This window comes from Anthonomus grandis, chromosome 7 (genome assembly GCF_022605725.1).
Source record: "Anthonomus grandis grandis chromosome 7, icAntGran1.3, whole genome shotgun sequence".
NCBI lineage: Eukaryota > Metazoa > Arthropoda > Insecta > Coleoptera > Curculionidae > Anthonomus > Anthonomus grandis.
In genome coordinates, this window is record NC_065552.1 from 8886651 (window position 1) to 8911106 (window position 24456).

Consider the following 24456-nt stretch of genomic DNA (forward strand, 5'->3'; position numbering starts at 1 on the left):
TCTTCGATATTAATGCACTATAGTTAACAGCCAGGTTATTAATCTTAACCGGTTAATTAGCCAAACCGAACATTAAAGAATACGCCTTAAAATCTAAACTTCATTCAATTTATTGACAAGTGACGTTACGTCTTCTCTTCCTCTTCGTCTCGCGCCATCTAAAAAAGGATGGAACAGAAATCCCCTTCTACTATTGGTTGAAATTGGACGTAACTAAAATTTGGCGCCAATCTCCCAACAAACCGGGAAGCAAGTGTTTTTTTCCTACGTTTCTACTATTTTATTTTTTAGTCAATTTATCTGTTTATTTGCGAAATTTTAAACATATTTTACCTAATATTGTCGTCCGCTTTAGAGTGTGTATAAAAATCCACGAAAATGGTTCCAAAACCCGTGCAAAAGATGTATGTGTGTAAAAGAGGTAAGTTTGAGGTTATCACCCCCCTTTTTGGTGGCTGGAGAAACGTTTCATTTCATGGAAAACTTTAGGTGGGAGACAGGAGGAAGTTCACTTGGACAAAATCACGTCCAGGATCCAAAAATTATGTTATGGACTCAACATGGATTTTGTAGATCCTGTAAGTTTTCTTCGGGTTTTGCTCCATTTTGATTTGAGATGTAGTTTTTATGGATCATATCTCAGTAACAAAGGGCACTTTTTTTATAGCTATCCATTACCCTAAAAGTTATCAATGGCCTGTACCCAGGAGTTACTACAGTGGAGCTGGATACATTAGCGGCTGAAACAGCAGCTATGATGACCATTGATCATCCTGATTATGCTATTTTGGCTGCTCGGATTGCTGTGTCTAATTTACATAAGGAAACTAAGAAGCATTTTAGTGGTAAATAAGTCTTTATTTATAATTTTAATAGAAATAAGCACAAATTTTGGCTTGATCGCAGCATATCAACCACCACCTATGACTAGGACTAATTTTATAAATGATTTGCATAATTTCTTAGAAACAATGATATCCAGGTTGTACATTCTCTTATTGTGATAATCTCTTTTGCAAAAGCAAGTATCCTAATAAGTGACCAAAAACTGTCTTTTCTTAGTGGTATTAGGAAGAAAATTCTATTGGGTCCTCTATATTTTTGCCTAATTATGTACATACAGATGTAATATAGTCTTAAAAAGATAGACTCTGCTTTTCTAATAGTGTTTTGATAAATAAGTGGTAACGCAAATGTAGAACTCCATCCATGATTGGTCCTGGTTATGACTAACATTCACAATATACTGCTTCTTGGTCGCAGATTTTTTGAGAACTAATAAGCAGGGCAAAACTGTTTCTGTAGAAAAGCAGGTTCTGAAATAGCTGCTTTCGTAGAAATTCCATCTATGCAACACTGAAATGCAGAAAAAATAAATCAGACTTTGAGTTTTTTAAGTAACTACTTTATTAACTCGGGGGCTTACCAGTATTTGAATCACATCTTTATCTTTAAAAGCATGGTGCAGTTTTTGCAAAATCACATGAAACTTAAAAATGGCAAAAAATAAAGACAAAATAATGATTTTTCTTTAAATTTATTGACTTCTCAGATTTGTTTCATGGATAGGGAAGAGTTTCACATAAACACAACTCTATCTCTAAAAGCAAAGAAAAGATGGGTTTTTTGTATCAGAGATTCTACAGATTACTTAATGAGACATATCTTACTGTGAAGAATAGTCTTTCATTTTCTTGCTTTTCTCTGTTGAATATCTGCAACTTACTACATTTCAAGCCAAGATTAAGGAGTAACTAGCTAAAAATGTCTTTTATTCATTGGAGTAGTACCTCCGTCCAACTTCCGATCTCCTATGACCAACATAATGCCTGTGATATTTTTAGTGGTATTGTTAGTTTTTACTAATTTTACACATAAATAATTTTATTGTATTTTTTAAATACATGTGTTTGTATTGCATTTTATAGTTCTTGATTTGTGTAAGTTTCTTAGATTTTTTCCTGACACATACATGTTGGTTCATTGATTGAGGTATGTCCCAGCCTTTGAGTCATATCTCTATCTTTAATAGCGAGGCAATTATAAGGTTTTTAAAATAATCCTATAATGCAAGAAATTACAGTATTTCTGAAAATGCTACAAAAATTAAATTATAAATAAGGAAATAGGTAAAAGTCTTACTAATCCATGTAAGGGGTACATTATTAATATAGGGATAAAATAAAAAAAGTAATTCCAGCATGATAATTTGAATAACAATTGGACTCTCCAATAACAAATTCTATATATTTAAACCCAATAATAAAAAACAAGACTCATTTAGAAATAATTAGTCCACTTTTGTATATTTTAAATTAGATCTTGGAAATGGGAATAAGAGCTCAGATAAATTTATAAAATAGACTTATTAACTTTTTCAAAATCATGTATTATCCACAAACTTACATGGATTAATCAAAGCATGTAGTACAAAAGATACCAAGCACAATTTAATAGAAGTTGTCAATAATTTAACCTCAAATATATTTTTTTAATTATTCTTTAGACCTTTTCAAGTTATTTCATAAAATTTTTCATCATGATTTACTTTTTGTGTTTAAAATATATGGAATTAATATGTAAATAATTAAATTTTTATAAATAACATTAAATTGATTTAAAAAAAGACTAAATTCCAATGCCTTTTTACTTACTAGTGCAAGCAGACCTCACTATGATTCCATTGTGGTTGATAATCATTGTACTAAATAAATTTGATAGACAAAATAATTTTGAGACAAATTTCTACAATAGATAATTTTCTAAAATGTAAAATACATCTTGACCATAACTATCCTGTCTCCAATAAAATTCTCAAACTTGTTTATAAATTCTACCTGCTTAAAGAGTTTTTAACTGAGAAGACACTTTCTTTTTTATCACTTATGTTATACAATGGCCTATACAAATGTAATATAATACAGAAGTATCTACTAAAGATAATTGTTAGAAAAAACAGAATATACCCTTCTCATTTGCTGTTTGATAAAGATATTAATAAAAAATTAAATCAATGTATAGGGTGCAAAGTATGGATTTTTTTTATCTGATTGAATTTTTTGAATGAATTTTTTATCTGACCCTCACACACTAGGTAAAATATGGATTTTTGAGAGAAATGTTTTAAATGGAAGTTTCTGGGCTTTTCAGAGCTTTTTAATTTTATTTATCCCATCACCTTTCAGATCTTCATGCTATCAACAGTTCCTATGTTTTTAATGCAACTAATAAATTCTCCTTTAAACTAACAGGCACTGAGGAAGTTAATATACTTTTTACAAGCTGATAAGAGATTGTGGATGTGATGATGACATTTCTCTTCAAAGAATGCTTACATTCTGCAGTTCGTTTATTGATATTTTTTTAGTTCACATGATAAATTCTTGTTTTCAAGACGGTTATTTCCTTCTTACATGGCAGAGGGCTATAGAATTTCCTCTTGTTAAAGTTCGTCCTAATGATTTTTCTGGTACACCAGCAGCATCTAAAATTGAAAAAAAAAATTATAAAGAAATTCATAATCAATTTTTAAATAACAAACTATAACCTGATGCTTAGTGTGTATTTAAGGTTAATCTAAGTACAGCTACAGTGCTTTATAAAGTAATCAATGATATTTTTGAAAAAACAGATTAAGGCAATATTAAAGTACTCACATTGCTTGATTACTAAGGCATTTGATAGAATCAATCAGTTTTTAGTATCCAAGCTTAAGTAGTTTTTAAAAATCTGCTTTTTTGATTGGGACATGTTTATCTGAGAGATATCAAAACATTTGCTATAAAGTTGAAATTTCCGAAAAACTCAATATCTAGCCTATATTGAAGCCATTGCTTTTTATAATTTACAAATCCGATATTCTAATGTCCTAAAAAAATGTCATATAATGACTGATGCTGACTATACTCAACTTATATCTCTTTTAACTCTGATTCACTTGCTGAGGCTTGGTCTGACTCTTTATGTCATGAGCTGAAACTAATAAGCAAGTAATCTCATAAACTAAAATTTAAAAAACTTAATTACTGTGATTTTATATACATTCCTTACCTTGATATGCTTCATAAAAATTTGATTCAGTTATGTTACTCCTTGGATTTTTGAATTAAAGAAACATATCTTAAAAAATTATTGATTTGAAAAGGCTTTATATTGAAAATAGATGGAAATATCATTTTTACACACCTTTATTATTTCACCTATAAATTTTTAGCTATAAGCTTTAAGTATTCCATCCCTTGTTTTCGTACATTTTATATATACCCACAATTTAATACAATAATTTACAATTTTAGATGTAATTACTGACCTGTACAATATGGTCAATGAAAAAACCAAACGACGTACTCCAATGATCTCCGAAAAGCATTACGATATAATTATGAAAAATGCAGAACGCTTAAACTCCTGCATCATCTATGATAGAGATTTCTCATATAATTACTTCGGTTTCAAGACATTGGAGAGATCCTATTTGTTAAAAATCAATGGAAAAATTGTTGAAAGACCTCAACACATGTTGATGAGGGTTTCTGTAGGTAAGAACCAATATATTTTTAACATACTGCAGTAAAATTCAAAGTTGTGGTTTCCTCTCTCAGGTATTCATGGAGAAGACATTGACTCAGCCATAGAAACGTACAATTTGCTTTCTGAGAAGTATTTTACTCATGCTAGTCCGACTTTATTCAATGCCGCCACTCCGAGGCCTCAATTGTCTTCGTGCTTCCTTTTGATGATGCCAGATGACAGCATTGAGGGCATCTACAAGTGTCTTACCCAATGCGCTTTTATTTCTAAGAGTGCTGGAGGCATCGGGGTCAATGTGCATAATATTAGAGCCAAAGGTAAGAAAAATAGGTATTTTGTTTTATTTGCATACATAGATAATATACAGTATCGGACAAAAATAGAGCGACGATACAGTTTTTTTCTTTTATTAAAAAAGCAAAAATGCAAGAAGAATTAAAACAAATACACTCATTAATAAACATATATTTATTACATAACATACCAAAATTCTTCCGTATAAACAAGATCATAAAAAGAAAAAGAAAAGTTAAATATTTCTATACGACAAAAATTAATTGACGCTTACAATAAAAATAAAAGAAAACATTATCAGATTGTGCCCTTAATATTTAGTCCACAAGCCTTTATTTGCGATTACCTGGCGGCACCTTTGACGCATGGATGAAATTAAATTATCAATTATATCTTGATCAATATTTTTCCATATATTTTTAATTTCTTCAAAAATGTACTCTTTGTTTTTATAGGTTTTACTTCTAAGTTGCCTATCCACAATTTCAAACCGTTTTCGATCGGGTTAAGATCGGGCGATTGGGGTGGCCATTTAAGAATGGCTATTTTATTTTCATTAAACCATTCTTTTATACATTTTGCTGTATGTTTTGGATCATTGTCGTGTTGACAAACAAAACGTAGTGGTATATTCCATTCCGCATAAGGTAGCATGACATTTTCAAGGATATATTTGTACTTAAACCTATCCATAATGTCCTCAATTTGGTAAATTGGTCCCATTTCATAGCCAGAAAAATAACCCCACACTAACACGTTGCCACCAATTTTACAGTACCATGGACATACTTCGGGTCAAGTCTTTTACCTGCAATACAACGAACATATTGAACACCATCACTTTTATACAAATTCAACTTTGACTTATCACTAAAAACTACTTTTTTACATTGCTCTGGTGTCCAGTAAGCATGTTCTGCAAACAGAAGACGTGCTTTAATATACTTCTTACTAAGAAGCGGTTTTTTGACAGGTTTTCATGCTTTTAAGCCTGCTTCAACTAGTCTGCGCTGTATCGTTCGAGAGGAAACATTAGAGCTCCCTTCAGCCAGAATTTGCTTTGCTGACAGAAAAGGATTTGCCTGGGAGATCCTTTTAATTTTTCTATCCAGTTTCAAGTTTTTCTCGGTCTACCCGTCTGTTTTTGGTACTACTTTTCCTCTAATTCGATAGTTCTGAATGGTCCTCGACACAACAGATTTTGAAAGCCTTAGTTCTTGTTTTATTACGTATTGTGGTGTTCTCATCTTATACGATGCAATAATTCTTTCTTTAAGATCAATAGAAAAACTTTTACCACGAGGCATTTTTAAACAAAATATAGATTTGATACTGACCAAAACCGATGTTTATCTATCAATGGTATGAACAATATCGATCAAGTCGCTTTATTTTTGTCCATGAAAACATGCATAAAAACATACAACAATTTACTAATCTCTTGCGATTCATCACAAGAGGCAAAGAATGTTTAAATACGATTAACAAAGGTATGTACTGATACTACAAAAGTGTTCCTAATTATACGAGGTACAGTCACAAAGTTTTTTAGGAATATTATAGCGTCGCTTAATTTTTGTCCGATATACGGTCATTATCTGTATATACGGTGGACATAAAAATCTCTTTCTATTGACAGTTATGAGGGGAACATTTCATATGTTTTGTATAATTTTTTATTTATATAATTTTATTTGGGATAAGCTATATATTTCTTTAATTGATTCTTTTGGTTCATATATAAGATTACCTACTTCAAATTATGAGGTTCTGTGACTGAAAATGTTTTTGTATATACAGGGCATTTTTTTTATTATTACAACAAAATTTGGTAAAATCCATGCAGAAAATTTCAGAACAGAGTGGCAGAGATATGAAAAAAAATATTATATATAGCACACACATTATATATATGAGGAAAACCTCTTAAATTAATTACATTTGTGCTTTGAAATAGCTAAAAATCATCTATGTTTTGTGATGATCCAGTTAAGTTCTTTTTAATGACAAATATTTTTTCAATTTAGATGCTTTACATCTGAATCATTTCTCACATTTAATTACATAGACATTAATCATAAAAGAAAAATAATTAAGTTTATTAATAATTTGTTAGGGTGTCTCTTTGAGACATTATTTATTATAATGTTTGATAGCCTGAATTGTGAACAATTTTTGAAAAAAAAAACAGTCTACAACAATGCAGTGTATAAACGTTTATACATTATAGATTGTATAAATATTTATACAATGCACAAACAATGGCTGAATGTGTTTTTCCGTCATTTTTAAGGCTGAAGGTGCTCATACTGTTTTTTATGATCTTGTGGAGAGTTAAGAAATTTTGGAGCTGTAAAGAATAAACTTTTTTGTACTGCTGGATAAAATATTGGTGCAAAAGTTAATATATTAGTAGGAATTGGGGTTAAAAATTAATGGTTTATACTAGGTCTTAGTAACTTATATTATTACAATAAAGTTTGGCAAGTATTAATACAACTCTGAATAATTTGCAGAGACATGTCCTTCTATAAATAAATCTTCGAAAGAAAAAAGTCTGTTTTTAAATAAAATAATTTTTAAACTTGCCTTTTGTTATTAAAAATGGTAAAATGTTGGAACATCTTACACCATATGCATATCCCATATGTTAAAATAAATTTTAATAGGATCTTGTGTACATTTATTATGACATTCTTTGCTAGACAATTTCTTAGGATATGCAATTTGCAAATGATTTTCTTTTAATTTGACACAAATATATTTGATATAAGATTCCCACTCCATGTGCTTATCAAAAAGTCCGACAATCACATTTTTTTATGGTAATTGCATATATATTTATGTACTTTAAGAGTTGAAATTTCTGGTGATGTGGCTTTAGTCATTATAAAGCACACAAAGTGGAACTTTTCACTATTCATAGAAAACAGACTGACGACAACCGCATAGCATTATGATATGATTGCCCTTTTCAGAACTGAAAATAACAAGTTCATATATAACACAAAGAGCACTGGTCCCAAGACCCAGTGGCATTCAAAGATTCCTTTATTTTTAATTTCTGGCAGCACCCTTCCAAATAAGATGTAGACAGTTTATAAGTAAAATATGTTATCCCCTTTTCTTAGGCTGGTCCACTAAGATATAGCGACATAGGACGCAGTGTCAAAAGCCTTAGCCAAGTCAGTAAATACAACCATACACTTTTTTTTGTTGTTGACACTATTAGTATGATTATACAGTTTAATTAAGGCCTCCTCTATATCACAGTTTAATTTCAAATATATTGGTAAAATGACAATAACTTATGCTTTTCTAAATAATTACATAACCTCAACTTAATGATTTTTTCTATTATTTCACTTATGGTATTGATGGGAGTAATTGGGCTGTAATCTCTTACCATAACCTTTCTTTCCATTTCTTTCAGTGCATGTGAGCAGATACCTACTTCAAAAATAAGTTTTATTGAGTACAATAAGGGTTTTACTATAAATTTACTAAACTATTTAATTATATTATTTGAGATACCATCTCCTATATTTAATTCACATTCTTTTTAATGCACTTATGGTTTTTCGATCTAGTATACTAGAAAAACACGCTATTATTTATAATTTTTTGCCCTTCTAAAAAATTTACAATATGATCTAGTGTTTTTTTTACTTTTGGAGATATACACATGCACATACACTGATTACTTATTTTTTTCAGACATAGAAAACAAAACCATTGCATTTGTTTATCTCACTTTAATTCTAACAAAGATGATATCTCGGTAGGTTAAGGTTCGGTGTTTTATTTGCTACCCCATTTGTCTCAATGTAATAACGTCAAAATTTTTATTAAGATGCTGAAGGTATGAGGCTCTGAAACACTTATGAATGTCACACAGCATCACCTAACTTATAAATTATCCCTTTCTGTTAATAACATCAGTAATCTCAAATATTCTTATGGATCTGATGGCATACCATCACTTTCATTAAAAAATTGTGTGTGTTTTCTAACCAAACCCCTACATTATCTGTTTTGTCTCTCCTTTGATTCCGAATGTTTTCCAGACTTCTGGTTTTTGCTGTCTTTATTGAATCTGTTACTACCGTTAGAGACTTGGGTGTATTACTGGACAGTAAATTGACATTTGTTCCTCATTATAATGTCAATTAGGGTATGGGTAATCTTGGTTTTGTTGTGCGTAACTCTGGTAAATTGTCTCTCTCGTGTTTCAATATGCTTTAGTCTTATGCCTCTTGAATATAAAACAAAACACATATTTAGCGTAAGAAAGAACTAGGGACACCCAAGTGAGGTCATTTTGTACTTTTTTTAAAATAATGTTGTGCAACCTTGACAACCTTGGAAATAGACAAAGAAATTGGAAAAATTAAAATTTGGTGCATCGTGAAACATTCTCTAGCATGTGAATGAAAGTATTAATTTCCCTTTTATACAAAAAATTTTTTTTTCATTTACAGTAATCCACTTTGCCAAAAATACAAAGTATCGATTTCTTTGCATCTAAACATAATTTATTGTTTGTAATTGTAACAGACTCATGTGAATGATTCTTGCGGAAACCTGACTGGCAGGGATAATCAATGTATAATATTCTTGTTACTGTGGTCAATAAGTTGTTCCATGACACAAACTTCAAGCAGCTGCTCATAGACCGGCATAGTATAAATAGGTCGGAAAACATTACCACATTTGTTGTTTCGTACTTTGGGAACAGGAACAATAGTAGACATTTTCCAGGACCTTGGAAACATCACCAACAGCATAAATCACATCACATAAAACTTGCTTTGAAATACCAGTCTCCCTTCCACCAACATTTTTTAGGTCTTTAAGGATGGACATTCTTGCCATGGACATTTTATTAAATTCTGTCATTTAACTATTTGGTACGGCGGTTCTTGTAAAATCAGTTAGCCCATAGCTTGAGGAATACCTTTAGTAATATGTTCAATACTATTTACAAAATATTTATTGAATTTCTGTCAGCCTATTGTGTTTTTTATTTACTCCGGGTAAAAGAGCTTTCAAATGTCTCCCGAGTTGTTGTGGATTATTTTTATTCGAATCTAGGCATTGCACGTGGAATCTTTCCTGCACTACTTTTATTTTGTTTACAATCATATGTCTTAGATTTTTTTATAGTCATTCTATTTGATTTTACTATTTTACATGGCAGCCTGTTTTGACTTGGATCAAAGTTAATATTTATTGAATCTTCAGCATATAGATTATAACATTTATTCATACTGGCTTTAGTTTTGGTAGCAGCTGACCTGCCTGTACTTCTTATGAGCGATTTTCTGAAAATAATTGATTTACGTTGTGGAGTAAACCTAAGTAAAAACTAAGAACTAAAATGGCCTTGCTTTTAAGATACACACACATCAAAACATAGTTTTCTTCCTGAAATTATCATTGATTAAAAGGATTGATTTTAAATAAGGATTGATTAAGCCAGTTAAAGGATATAAAGTGATAAATAATTAAGTAAAAATTAGCATTTTTGAAGTCATTAGTAAGGTTACTCGGCTATTTTTAAAACATGAGTTTTTAAAAGAAAAAAGGTATTACTGATTGTAAGTGTTCAATAAATTAAATTCTTCTTTTTAAGGAACTTATATAGCCGGCACCAATGGTATGTCCAATGGCCTCGTACCAATGCTAAGAGTTTTCAACAGCACCGCAAAATACGTGGACCAAGGCGGAAATAAAAGACCAGGCGCATTCGCCATTTACCTGGAACCGTGGCACGCAGACGTTTTCGAGTTTTTAAATCTAAAGAAAAATACGGGTAAAGAAGAGCTAAGGGCAAGAGATCTGTTTTATGCCCTTTGGATTCCCGATTTATTCATGAGACGAGTTGAGAGCAACGGAGTGTGGTCTCTTATGTGCCCACACCAATCTCCCGGACTATCCGATTGTTATGGCGAGGAATTCGAGAAATTGTATGAAAAGTATGAAAATGAAGGGCTATATGTAAAGTAAGTGTTAAAATTGTTCAATCTTAACTTAAATCTAAATTATTTTGAAAACAGGTTATCTATAATTGAGCTTAAAAACATGGTTTTATTTTTAGTTTTATTGTTATCTTGAAGTAACACTAATTAGTATTTTTGGTTTTAAAGCTCACTGCTCTTACTTTTTGGAGTCGTATATATTTTTTATACCACTCTTTTGAGTTAATCCACGGACATTTCAATAAATCATTCAATAATAATTATTGACAGTCTAATTTTAATAAGTAAATACATGGACATAAATAATAACAAATACATACACAGGGTGCCCCACCGAAAACAGTCTAACAAGGTTTACAGTTTTAAATGCCCAAATTTAGAAAAATCGTCAGACCTGTATATATGGTTCAATAGCAAAAAATTGTTTATATAGTAACAAAATATTTGGTGTTGACAATTCGAGTTTATCTTTGTAGTAAAGTAATTAATGTGGACAGTTCGTTATTTCTGTAATATTTCTGGTAATAGCTTTATGGTTTATACCCTCTTGTTTATCTTTTCTCCTGGACTCTTTCGATCAAAAGTTCTTGCACTTTAGTGTGACAGCGCTATCTTGACAATTATATGACAAAAAGAAATGTCATTGGAAATCCGAATTTAAAATTCTTTTTTCGCAAGGAATCGGTCGCCATTTTCAAATGTAATTGAAAACAAATTCCTACATTATACTGCCGAATAGCTTCCATCAAACCATTTACTATTTTGAACTTGTTCAGAAGGAGTATAAACATACATAAATTGTGAAAAAAATAATAGGGCTTTAAAATTTAATAGTACACCGTGTAAATACGCTTCAATTAACGTAACTTTTCCTTGTTCAACGTAAGCTTTATCTCTAACAGGTACTAAGATCCTTATGCTTAGAATCCTTATTTTGAGCACCTTGCATCTATATTATTTTCTTACTCAGAATATTAATTATGAGTAAGAAAAGGAATAATATATGCATTTTAATTAATTTAGGTGTAAGTGCTTTACTAATAGAATAATAATTTAATAATAGAATAATAATTATGTATTTTGATTAACTTAGGTGTAAGTGCTTTAAAGTTTACTGTTCTCAATTTCTTCTATATTATTTCATGAAATAAACGTAATTTATTATCATTTTCTAGTATACATTTTTTTTTAAATTTCCAATACTGACTCTTAAAGGCAACAACACCTTGCACTTTCTTCTCACCTGCTTTCTTGCTTATTAGTGTATAATATCACTTCAAATGTGTTTCAAAACCTTGTTCATTTTTATGTAGTTTTTTTCAAAACTTTCTTTATTTACCGTTTATTACTTCTATGATTATAGTCATCTAAAATATTATTACTTTTATAAAGTTGCAAATAAGTATATTTTATTTTTTATTTATTTATATAAAAATTTTTTACATCCATAAAGGCAAGTACCAGCTCAAGAACTGTGGCGCGCCATAATAGCTTCCCAAGTCGAGACCGGTACCCCCTACATGCTCTACAAAGACGCATGCAATAAAAAATCGAACCAAAAGAACCTCGGAACGATCAAAAGTAGCAACTTGTGCACGGAAATCATCGAATACACCGCGCCGGACGAGGTAGCCGTGTGCAATTTAGCGTCTATCGCAGTGAATATGTTTGTTTCTGCGGACAGAAAGAAGTTTGACTTCCAGAAGTTGAAGGAGATCACGAAAGTAGCCACGAAGAATTTGGATAAGATTATCGATGTTAATTTTTATCCGGTTGAGGAGGCCAGGAATTCGAATATGAGACACAGGCCTATCGGTATTGGAATTCAGGGTAAGTTAGAGAGTGAGTGAGTTGGGGTAGCAATTTAATTATCGGCATAGTGAATTCAGATTCTAGACTTTAAATATAATAACTGCTTATGAAATAACGATTGGAGATATTTTCCAACTGAAACGTCGTGCTAAATTTAAAATAAATAAAATGAGACTTTACAAATCATCAATCATTGTCACATCTTTTCTTAGAATGAACAAAATCACTTATTGAGTAAGAGCAAATTTACTAACTGACTGTATTTTGAATACCAACCAATATTATTAATCTATATTATTAAAGATTAATAATATAGTGTAAAATGCAGAAAAAGAGTCGCAGGTTTAGGACTTCAAATAAAATTGATTTTATTTGATCTTCAGGGCTGGAAATGACATAAAACATATTAATTAAATCATTCATTTCTTCCTACTATATAAGGTTTAAATCATATTTATAGAGATTTTAAATTTGAAAAAAAGAGGAGAAATCATGTATTTCAATCCTGAATATATACCGGGTGACACAGAAAAAAGGGAACACTTAATAACTAACTTTTTTACTCTTCAAGATAAACAAATAAAATTTGGTATATTGATGGAATTGCTATAAAAGCATATTTTGACATATTCAGTTGTTTTCCGTCATTTCCTGTATAACCGGAAGTGACACTAACTTTCTTATTTTAAATAAGACTGTTTAGAAGGGTGCCATTGATTAGAAAAGGGTTCTAATCAATTGACGCCCTATAGACTGTAAAATTTATAGGTTGCGATGGTTCATGTACCTTTGGACGGTTTTACACCACAGCCTGCTGACTTAACACGAAAAATATAAAAGTGATTGAATTAAATTAAAAGTAAAAAGACTTACCTAGGGGTCAGTCAGGATCAGGATAACACAGGAGGTTTTTGCGGAAGGTTAAAAATGGTTATTAACAGTAAGACGATCTAGTACCGAGTGTTTTTCACCTCGATTCCCCGCGTCTTTTCGGTACTTGCGTGTGACGTATTATTTGGGTATGTACCAGGTTTGTAGTAAAAGTAGAGAATAGCAAGTAAGGAAATATTATAGGGAGAGGCGAGGAAATAAGGCAAATCTCAACATTCTGTTCTGTTCTTAGTAACAAACAATGATACTGCATTTGCTACTTTTTGTTTTATACTTATAGAAAAAAAAAATTAAATTTTAAAATAGGATTCGATGAATGCGTTGACAGTTTTAATTTTTATCAATTAATCACGGAAAAATAGTTTTCATTGCATTTTATGACTCAAATCTTTTACACGCCTATTTAAAATTTCAAAACCAGTAATTTTGACATTTACTTTATTTTTTTAAATATCACATTATTGGGAACAACCACTTTTGAAAAAACCTTATTTCATTCTTTTTTTCTTAATAATTTGGTATATTTATTTTTAAATCGGTGGATAAATAAGCTTATTAGAAGAAATAAATAAAGGCATTTAATTAATAGAAATAGCATAGAATATCATGATTTCTAGACTAGGAGGATGCTGCGTTTTGACGCTTTATTGAATAATTTTTCAATTGACATAATACATAACATCTTGTCAAGTGCAATTAATATTTGTCATTCAAATAAATTTGCTGCAGTTGAAAGAATTCTTGTGTTTACTAATATTTGAAATTTTTACTGTATTTCTGAAAAACTGATTTAAGTAATAAAATGCAATGAATAGTATTTTTCCGTGATTACTTGATTAAAAATTAAAATTTCCGATGCATTTATGGCACCTTATTTCAAAATTTAAAAAATTGATTTTTTTCTATGAGTATAAAACAAAAATCTGTTTTTGAAGGTGGTAGACAATGGTACAGTGAAAACATCTTGTCGGACTTGCATTGTCTTATTTATTTAATGTAACACGACGTTTCGGTTGGTAAGTATCTCCAACCGTTATCAAGTGTAAACTGACTGGTCATCAGACAGTTTACACTTGATAACGGTTGGAGATACTTACCAACCGAAACGTCGTGTTACATTATAAAACAAAAAGTTGCAAATGGGGTATCATTACTTTCTATCAAAATACGTATTAATATACCAATTGTTCCATTTAAAATAAAAAAGTTAAGGTCACCTCCTGTTAAACCGGAAGTAACAAAAAATAACAGAATATGTCAAAAGATGCTCTTGTGACTATTCTATCGATATACCAAATTTCATTTGTTTATCTTGAAAAGTAAAAAAAGTTGTGTAAAAAAGTGTTCCCTTTTTCCTGTGTCACCCGGGTATAGCAAAAGATAGTGTTAAGATATACATACCTATTCCTGCTTAAAAAACAGCAGCTCAAAATTATGTTCAGTGATGAGATTTAAAAACATTATGAAGTGCACTTTATATCTACGTTAACAATTAAAAAAAAACAATTTAAAGTACAAAACAAAACAACTCGTAAATACACGTGACTGCTGTTGAAATCTGTCGAATTATGTAGGGGACAGTGGGGCATAGCGGAATGATATTTCTTTTTTTTTTAGTTGGCGATCTTAATATTTAAAAAGAAGGTGTAAAAATGCTGTCAATCAAAAGTTTAGACTCTTCTTTAAAAAGGATAGTGATAAAATATATTTAAGGTGAACGGTTTTTGTAAAAAAAAAAATTTCTAAAAAAGAGAAAATCATTCCACTTTGCCCCTTCGGTGGGGTAAAGTGGAACACACTGCCTCGTATACAAAGTGAAATGGAAAATTTTATCAATAAAAGTCGCATATAAAAGAATTTTTAGGCGTTAAAAAAGTTAACAACATATTTTATTCACAAAAGTCGCATATAAAAGCATTTTTAGAGTGTATATCATAGGCGGTACATTGTTCATGAGCCCATCTTTCGCAGCGACTGCAGGATATCCAGCTTTCTCCAGAACTGGATTTAAGGAATTCACCATCGCAAAAAATACATCTTGTATCATCATCATTTTGAACACCTTGTGCAGAAACGTGTTCTACCTTTTTGCGTTTACTTTGACGATGTTCCGGGTCTTTCTTTTTTGCTTTCAAAAACTTTTTTTTTACAGTAACTAACTTCATGAGAGTTGGACTGTTTTTTTCTAGCAGTTCATGATAATACGGACTTGCGGTTAACACTGCAGTTTTTCCTCTGTTACGTGTTGTTGGTTTCTGTTTAGTAGTCTGCTGCACCTGGGGTACTGGTATAATGTCACGGGGATCGCAAATTTGGTTTTCTGTCAAAAGAACTGTCTCGTCTAGAACTTCTGGAGAACAGGAAGGAGAGACATTTGAAGAACAAGAATGAATTGATAACAACGGGACTGGTTCCACTACTACTTTTGGGAAATATGGGGGCATTTTGCCTACACGCTTGCTGCAAGAAGGAAGAGCTTTTTTATCTTTTTCAGTTATTTTTAACACAAAATCTTTATCGGGAGCTGGTACCGCTACTATTTTCGACGAACATGATGGTATTTCGTCTTGAACATCTTTGCTGCAGGAAGGAATGGCTTTTTTATCACCTTGCTTAGCAGTTCCTTTTAACAATATAAGAGGAATATTATCATCGGATGACATAAAATAAAATATACTGTCAAAATTGATACCTACCTATTAGTTGTTTCACTTGCTGCAAAGGTTTCGTCAGGGAAAATATGTGGATTAACAGGCCAAATGCCTGTTTTTGCAAACCCGCTAATGGCATTCTGCGCAATTGAGGCCCTTAGGAACGCTTTCCCAAACAAATGGCCTACTTGTCGTATTGTTATTGGTCTTCCAGGATGATTTCGAAACCAAAGTTCACATTCCTGCTTGTAAAAGGTGCTGAGAGGAAACATGAACGAAACGTCAAGTGGCTGAAGGCGATGGCTGGTATGTGGAGGTAGGCAAATAATATGAACATGATTTTTTCTAGCTGTTTCAAGTAAAGCAATATTTTTTGTATGGCTTGCGTGACCATCAAGAATTACCAGTAAGATTGGTTGATCAGCAGTTGGTTTGACATGTCGTAAAAAGTGATCGAACCATGTTGGGCAAAATATGTCTGTGAATATATCTCCCTGCTGCATTAAAACAAATGACTGACGTAGTTGTCGTCCCCCTTTCTGCTGAACTAAGTGTTCCCACTTGCTTTTTGCCTTTAGACGCAATCACTTTTGACGGTTTGTTTGGAACCGTTGTGATTTCTGTGTCGTCCACATTATAAATTTGGCTTGGCGAGAATTCGTAGCGATCATATAGTTCAATGAGCAGGCTAAAAAAGGCAGAAACGGTATGCCGGTTAAAGGCCGTAGCTCTAGCGATTGAGGTTTTTTCGGGAGTTCGCAGAGAAAGCCTTGAGTTCCGCTTTAAAAAGGCTAAAACCCAATCTTTTCCCGCCCTTCCTTTCTCATTATTAAACAGATGGCTTATCCCGTTCCTCACAGCGAACTGATAGGCTAGATGCCTTAAGTCTGATATGCGTAAGCCAAAGTATCTGCCCTCCATGAACAGACAGTGTTCAGCAAGCTGTTGCTCTTGTTGTGGTGTAAAACAACGAGTAAATCTGCCCAAACTTTTTCTTGAAGCTTCCTCGGGCGCGCAGTTTTTTTTAGCTCTTCGAAACAATGTTGTTTGTGGCACATTATCGCTAAGAGCTGCCTGCTCATAGCTCAAACGATTTGCTCGAACTGCTGTAATAGCGTTGACCATATCTTCCTCATCCCAAACATGTTGTGTGGATTTACGGACATAATTCCGAACCATTTTTGTCGGACCTTTAAAAAAAATAGGAATAAAAAATAAACATATGCATTCGAATGAATCTAGTTTAAATATTGTTTTTCTAATGGGGCTTTTGACATTTTCCACTTTGCCCCATTTGGAATCTTTTTAGTAAATGTTTGTTTTTTTTAACAACTGTGATTCGATCCATCTATATTATTTAGTACACTTAGTTATATGTCCTACCTTGAAAATAGCTGCTACAGTTTTTGTTAAAATATTACAATCCAGATTTAACACAAATTTATCACCTTAAAAAATAAACAAATATCCACCAGTTTCACATAACGTCAAAAATCTAAACAGCACATACGCGCAGTGTTCACCGCTTGAGGTACTGAAATGAACCGCTAATTTACCACGTGTTTTCGGCAATGACTTATCAATGCGCCGTTGCCATATGTATAATTCCACTTTGCCCCTCATTCCGCTTTGCCCCACTCTCCCCTACACCAGTAATGACAATAACTGCCGGAATATTATTATATTTTATTTTGGGACCTTTAATATGTAGTGCCTAATATTTTTTTAAATAATTTGCGCATCTCCTATTAAGCAGGAAAAAGCATGCTTTTTACAGATAGGGAAATTCTACTTTGACCAAAATTTCTTATCACAAGTTTAACTCTGGAATCCAGAACAAACTCTTTAGATTTTGTTTATTCAAGTCAAATGTTAGGATGTCTGACAATCACATTTATGTAGGTACATTGGGATTATTCCAAGAAATCTTAAAAAGAAACAAGCACCCTTACAAAGGACCTAGATATTTTATTTAAATGAATCCTTAGTATAGTTTGTTTTAGTATTCCCTCTAGAAACCTTAATCGCATTTTGCATACCACTCATTATACCAACAAACTCTCCTATTGAAAGGACAATAAACATTTTCTATATTAGGTGTATTGCAAATTTGGGCGCAACTTTATCTAAGCTTAAGCTTTAAGTTGAAAACATTTTAACATTAAATAGAAACGTATCATCCATTTTTTCTCTAAGAGACCAAACGAAAACAAAACAAAGGAAAAAACACAAAGTCACGGTCTCATCAAATCCATATATTTTTTTTAAAAGCTATAAAACAACTGGTTGTTAGTTGTAATGTGGTCTGTGTAGGTCTAGGCCTGATGATGCTCCGATAGGAGCGAAACACGTGTAGCTTTTAAAAAAAATTATATGGATTTGATGAGACCGTGACTTTTTGTTTTTATTGGCTCGTTAGTATTTCGCTAATGGCTTATTATAAATTATTATTTGTATTATTTTAAATTTATAATGGAGTTGGTCCTGTGAATAAATAAACGGATAATTTAGCACCCTTAGACGAACCAAAGGGTGACAAACATGTCATAAAAATTAGTAATTTCCTTCCGTAGTTATTATTATTTTGTATAAAAAAGTGACATTTTTATTTCGTTCATTGGAAGTAGATTTCTATTTTTCAAGTAATAAAACAAAATATATATGGCCTAAATAAAGATAAGTAGAATTTTGTCGTCCTTTTAGGCTTAGCAGACGCATTTATCCTCCTCAGGATGCCATTTGACAGTGAGGACGCCGCTTTACTAAATAAGCAAATATTTGAAACCCTCTATTATGGAGCTTTGGAAGCCAGCTGTGAATTAGCAGAAAAATTAGGAAAATATTCGACTTATGAAGGTAATAAGCCCACCAAATCTTCGGCACTTTCGTTACGATAAATTCTAATTTTAGGATCTCCCGTAAGCCAAGGTATTCTACAATATGATATGTGGAACGTAACGCCAACGTCGTTATGGGACTGGGATGCCTTAAAAGCGAAAATCGCCAAACATGGCGTAAGGAATTCTTTGCTATTGGCTCCCATGCCGACGGCTTCTACTGCACAAATTTTAGGAAATAATGAAAGTATCGAACCGTATACTAGCAACATTTATACTAGGAGGGTTTTGTCGGGAGAATTCCAAGTAAGTGATATTTTTGTACAGAGTTTTTACTAAACATGCGACAAAAATTTAGGGCATTATTCCTTGGACTATTTTAAGGATATTTTGTAATTTTATGACTTTTGATAGGACGCTTTGTTTAGAAGATACGGGGCGAAAAAGAATTTTAACCGTGCAATTTTGGTACTTTTAAAATTATTCACGTAGCCGAAATAAAAATATAGCGTACTACACTGAACCTACCAAGTAATAAAAAATCTTACAATTCCGTTGATATCTTTTAAGAACATTCCGATTAACGTAGCTAAAACAAATTTCCTGGCAATCTTATAACGCTGTTTGCAGGTGATGTTGTTATATTAACGTCGAGTGGTGACTTAGAAGAACTATCTAGAGGTTCAACCGGGGTAGTTGGCCGAATGATGAGTATCAGTAGCAGGAACAGCGTAGTGCTTAATGAGTAAAAAACTGAAATTATATTTTTTAGTCTTACCGATTTGAATAAAAGCTTGCTTGTTAAAATGCATAACAAAACCATAGAACAAAATAAGATTGTCAAGTACTTGGGAATATTAATCGATGAACATCTTAGTTGGTCTTATCATGTGGATATGGTTTTAAAGAAATTATCAATTCATGCCTGTGATCTGGCAGTTGCGTAATAAAATTGATATTGGCCTGATACTTCTTTATTACTTTATTATCTTTCAATCGAAATAAAAAAAATTGAGAAGGTTAATAATTTCAAGCTTCATTGAAAAGAATTTGAATTAAAAATTCCTTTTATACGGTAACAGAATATTTAAATTGCAGCGTCTCGTCTTTTCTCTTATAATTATCGTATTTGTTTGTTTACTAAAGGTTCTAGTTTTCTTATATTCTTATTTTTTGGTTAATTGTAGATTTTTTATTGTTTTTTTCTTAAGGCCTTTTAAAAGATTTATGTTTAGGTCTTATAGCTTTATTTTTTGACATTATCCCATACTTATTTGTATGAGCCTATGGAAATAAATATTTGAGTATTGAGTAGCAGAAAAAACTTGAGTTTGTTAATCAGTGTCAAAATTTTAGAAAAATTTTGACGCATATTTCCTGTATTTAATACTTAAATGTTAGTGAAAAGTCATCTATCATGAATGGATTTATGAACACGCATTAACGCATAACATTTATGGACTTGCTAATGGCAATTCATTAGAAGCTAGTTGGCTGTACCGTGAACAATTGCCTAATTGTAATGTGCCTAATAGAAAAACTTCCTAAAGTATACATCAAGGACTTCGTGAAACAGGGGCATTGAAAAGAAGCGGAGGACCAGGAAGGCTAATGACAGGAAAACCGGTAGAATTAGAAGGGAGTGTACTGGCCATGGTAGAAGAAGATCTAGGTACCTCTACTTAAAAAATTCAATTACTTTAAATGTAAGTAACGGGACAGTTTCGAAGATTCTTAGAGAATATTCGTTGTACGCATACTACATACGCGTTCAGGCACTTCTTCTTGCAGATTTTGTTCCACGTGTTGCATTCTGTCAATGGATTTTGCACACATAAATTTAAATCCCTAAACTACATCGATGAAACAAGTTTCTCAAGAAATGCCATAAGGAATTTTCACAATAACTATGTTTGGACAGAAGAAAATCCTCATGAGGTGTTTGAATAGCAGTTCTCGTTAAACGTTTGGGTGGGAATTTTAGTTGACTTCCTAATTGGACCGGTATTTTTGCCAGGAAGACTTACTGGCGAGGTATACCGCAAGTCTTTGGAACAAACGCTACGTCAGTTTCTGGGGAATGTGCCATTGACTACCAGAAATACAATGTGGTTTACGCACAATGGTGCAACAGCGCATTTTAGCATTTTGGCCCCACAGTTTTTAACAGTAACATACGGAGATCGCTGGATTGGTCGAGGTGGGCCTCACGTATGGCCTGCTCGATCTCCGGATCTAATCCCCTTGGAATATTTTCTATTACACCTAAAGTCATCAGTTTATACTACTCCAGTGGAAGATGTTGAATGATGATTTGATAATTTAAAATTCATACAAACTAAAGTACATTCCTCATAACTAATTACTCAATCCATGAATAATATACTAAAGGTTACCCAACTTAAATTTCAAAGCAAATGGTGGCTTCAAGGAAGATTTGTAAAAACTACAATTTTTAGAAAGGAATCAACTACAAGAAAATCTAGTTTAGGAAACTTAAGAATGAGAACCCCCTCTGGAACCTAATAAGGAAGATCAAAGGAACTCACGTGTTAGTACAATTGTTACAGAAGGAAAGCTTACAGTAGAGGATGATTTGTACACAGCAGTAAATGATGGTGAAGCATCAATTTCGAAATTAATGAATGAGTTGTATTTCGGAAACGAACGTCGATTTATAATACAATTTAATTTATTTATACAGGGTATAACAAAATTACAACCATTTGTTTATGAACAATTCATATATTTTTTTTAATTTCTGGCCATTAATCCAAGATGGTGCCTATGTCAAAATACATCAACACTGAGGATTACTGCACCCCAAATTTGATAAAAATCGGTAAAGGTATTTAGACGCTCCTTGAAAAAAAAAACATTTTAATTTTAATATTGTGCTACCCTGTAGCAGCCAAAGGAAGCAAGTTTGGTATAGGCAAGTTGGCCTAAATTGTTCTTTTTAAGCGTTGTACACTCATTTCCTGGACACTTCGTATTAATCAGAAAAACATATTATTTATTACAATCAAAAAAATAGAGGGTGTTGAAATTTAGGTCATATCTCCGTGAGAATTACCTACATTTTTTTCCCGACCTTTTCACCCTTAAAAGTAAAATTTGCCATTTTCATCCTGCATTTCGGGAAAAAAGATTATTGTTAAAATTTTGAATGATTGATTACATTTTTGCATGTTTTTTGAACGATAGATTATTTCTTAAAATAATATATAGGAGCAAACCGACTTGCCTTTAAATAAAAGCTAATTTTTTCCAGATCGTAAACCATCACTTATTAAAAGACTTAACCGAACGAGGCCTTTGGGACGACGTCATGAAAAACCAAATTTTGGCCAATCACGGCTCGATCCGCAACATTCCTGGGATCCCGGACGATCTTAAAGCGATCTACAAAACGGTCTGGGAAATTTCCCAAAAAGTCATACTTAACATGGCCGCCGACAGGGGCGCCTACATCGACCAAAGTCAAAGTTTAAACATACACATGGAAAAACCGAACTACGGCGCCTTGTCCTCCATGCACTTCTACGGATGGAAAAAGGGATTGAAGACGGGAATGTACTATTTAAGAACGAAACCCGCGGCCAATCCGATCCAGTTTACCGTGGATAAGACGAAATTATTAGTGAAAAATGCCACACCAAAGAAATCCGTTCCTGCCACTAATGGATTGGAGAAGAACGGAATTGGAAATGGAGATGCTTTATTGGATGTTTCCACATTAGAGGATGAAGGAAACGAGGCTAATGGAAAGACTGAAAGTGAGGAGGAGGACCAGAACATGGCCGCCTTGGTTTGCTCGCTAAGTAATCCCGAGGGGTGTGAGATGTGTGGATCATGAATGGAATTTATTATAGGTAGCTTAAATTTAATTATAGTAAGTGGTTTTTTATTTAGTTTTTAAGGATTATTACGCGATTTATGGGGAATGCCAAAATTGGTGATGACTTAAAAAAAAATCTGCTTAATAACGTTAACGATTTAAAATAATTTAAATAAAAATATCTTAAAATTAAATACGTTAAGAATAACATTTTTTTTATTCGATGTTTTTGTTGAATCTCAGTAATTCTTTGTTATGCTCGAGAACTGAATGATATAAATTTATACAGGGCGATTCACATAGATTTGTTGTTAATAGTAATAATGAATCTGCATTTTTAAAGTTAAATATTTAATAATATTATAACAGATAATATAAATATGAAAATATCTGTGGATTATAATCTAAAATGCCAAATTTTAAATTAACGACCCATCTCTGTGAATCAGCCTGTGAACACCTCCGTAAATTAAAAAATTCTCCATTTTTATATTAGTTTCTTCGAAATATTTATTTTTTTTTAACTTCCTATTACTATTAGCAATTTACGTTTTTATTTTTAACCATAAAACTTTTTGTATGTAATTTTTTTTATTATTTGAATATTTTTATTTTGTCCTTTTGTTCTTATTTACTGTTTAAATCAGCTTTTTTCAAAGAAAAGTGTATTTTTTGATCCATTTTATAGTAAAAGAAACTTTTATCTGTAAGCCCGTTTGATAACTCTATAGGCAATTCCCAAATTGTATTTTTGATAAATTTATACCTTAGTATTATTAGGCCAAATTAATATAGATCCAGTATTTTAAGTTTTTTATTTCTGTTTACCCTTTTAATTCAACATATACTATTTAAAATGCTTTTTACGCTGCCAAAATACTGGTTATCCACAAACACCTCTCACAGCTCAATGTCAAAATTGAAGCTCACTTTCCTATTCGGTGAGTTGTAAATTAAAATGTCTTTTCCATAACAAACTACACGTCTAGTCGGATTTCTTAATTGTTTATGATGTATGTATGTTCTCATCATTATTTATATTCTTTAATATAGTTTATTTATTTGACCATGAAGGTCAAAGGAAGTGGGGTTTACGAAAGCTGATAGTGGAACTAATGAGAATAAGTTTAGACGCGATAGACTATACTAAGTCCAATTTTCACACATTTCCCTTGCTTTGTAATTGATCAAAATGAAATGATGTTTTACCCTCTGCATAGCTTTTATCAGGTGGTTATAAATAATTTTAATATTACTTTTCTTATTGTCAATCTAAACAAACGAAATAGAAAACCTTGGTATGCTAAAGGTCTACGAGTATCTGGAAGAAATATGTGCTCTCTTCACTTCATAAGAAAATACTCTATGAACAATGTCTCATTTTTAAATTATTTTAATGCATACCGCAGGGTCTACAGAAACTTGATTAACATGGTAAACTTACTATCGAAACAGGATAAATAATTGCTCCAATAGAAGAGTTATCTTGTTATAAATAATAAATGACGTGAGGGGCAAAAATATACTCTAAGCACCTTAGATTGCAATGTCCTCAATACATTCTTCTATAATGTTGCTAGTGAGGTTTCAGTAAATATCTAACAGGAGCTATCTAAATA

The 24456-nt window shown here is 32.0% G+C and overlaps 2 protein-coding genes and 1 long non-coding RNA gene across 3 annotated transcripts in view; 1 reads left to right on the forward strand and 2 right to left on the reverse strand.

Moving 5' to 3' along the window:
* The first annotated feature begins 205 nt into the window (after nucleotides 1-205).
* LOC126738523 (ribonucleoside-diphosphate reductase large subunit) lies at nucleotides 206-23640 on the forward strand. The gene is made up of 10 exons (XM_050443895.1): nucleotides 206-421; nucleotides 490-578; nucleotides 668-845; nucleotides 4296-4538; nucleotides 4602-4847; nucleotides 10460-10829; nucleotides 12259-12635; nucleotides 18863-19015; nucleotides 19070-19302; nucleotides 22271-23640. The coding sequence occupies exons 1-10, from the start codon at nucleotides 379-381 to the stop codon at nucleotides 22853-22855; spliced, it is 2517 nt and encodes an 838-aa protein (XP_050299852.1). The 5' UTR covers nucleotides 206-378; the 3' UTR covers nucleotides 22856-23640.
* On the reverse strand, nucleotides 839-2105 carry LOC126738525 (uncharacterized). The gene is made up of 3 exons (XR_007661366.1): nucleotides 1671-2105; nucleotides 1427-1600; nucleotides 839-1356 (listed from the first exon to the last, which is right to left on the reverse strand). It is a non-coding gene; the product is annotated as an uncharacterized LOC126738525 (long non-coding RNA).
* LOC126738524 (uncharacterized) overlaps nucleotides 3332-24456 on the reverse strand; it is a 31928-nt gene continuing 10803 nt past the window's right edge. Inside the window, exon 3 of the mRNA XM_050443897.1 lies at nucleotides 3332-3484. The gene's annotated coding sequence lies outside the window, so the exon portion shown is untranslated. The remainder of the gene's footprint in view (nucleotides 3485-24456) is intronic.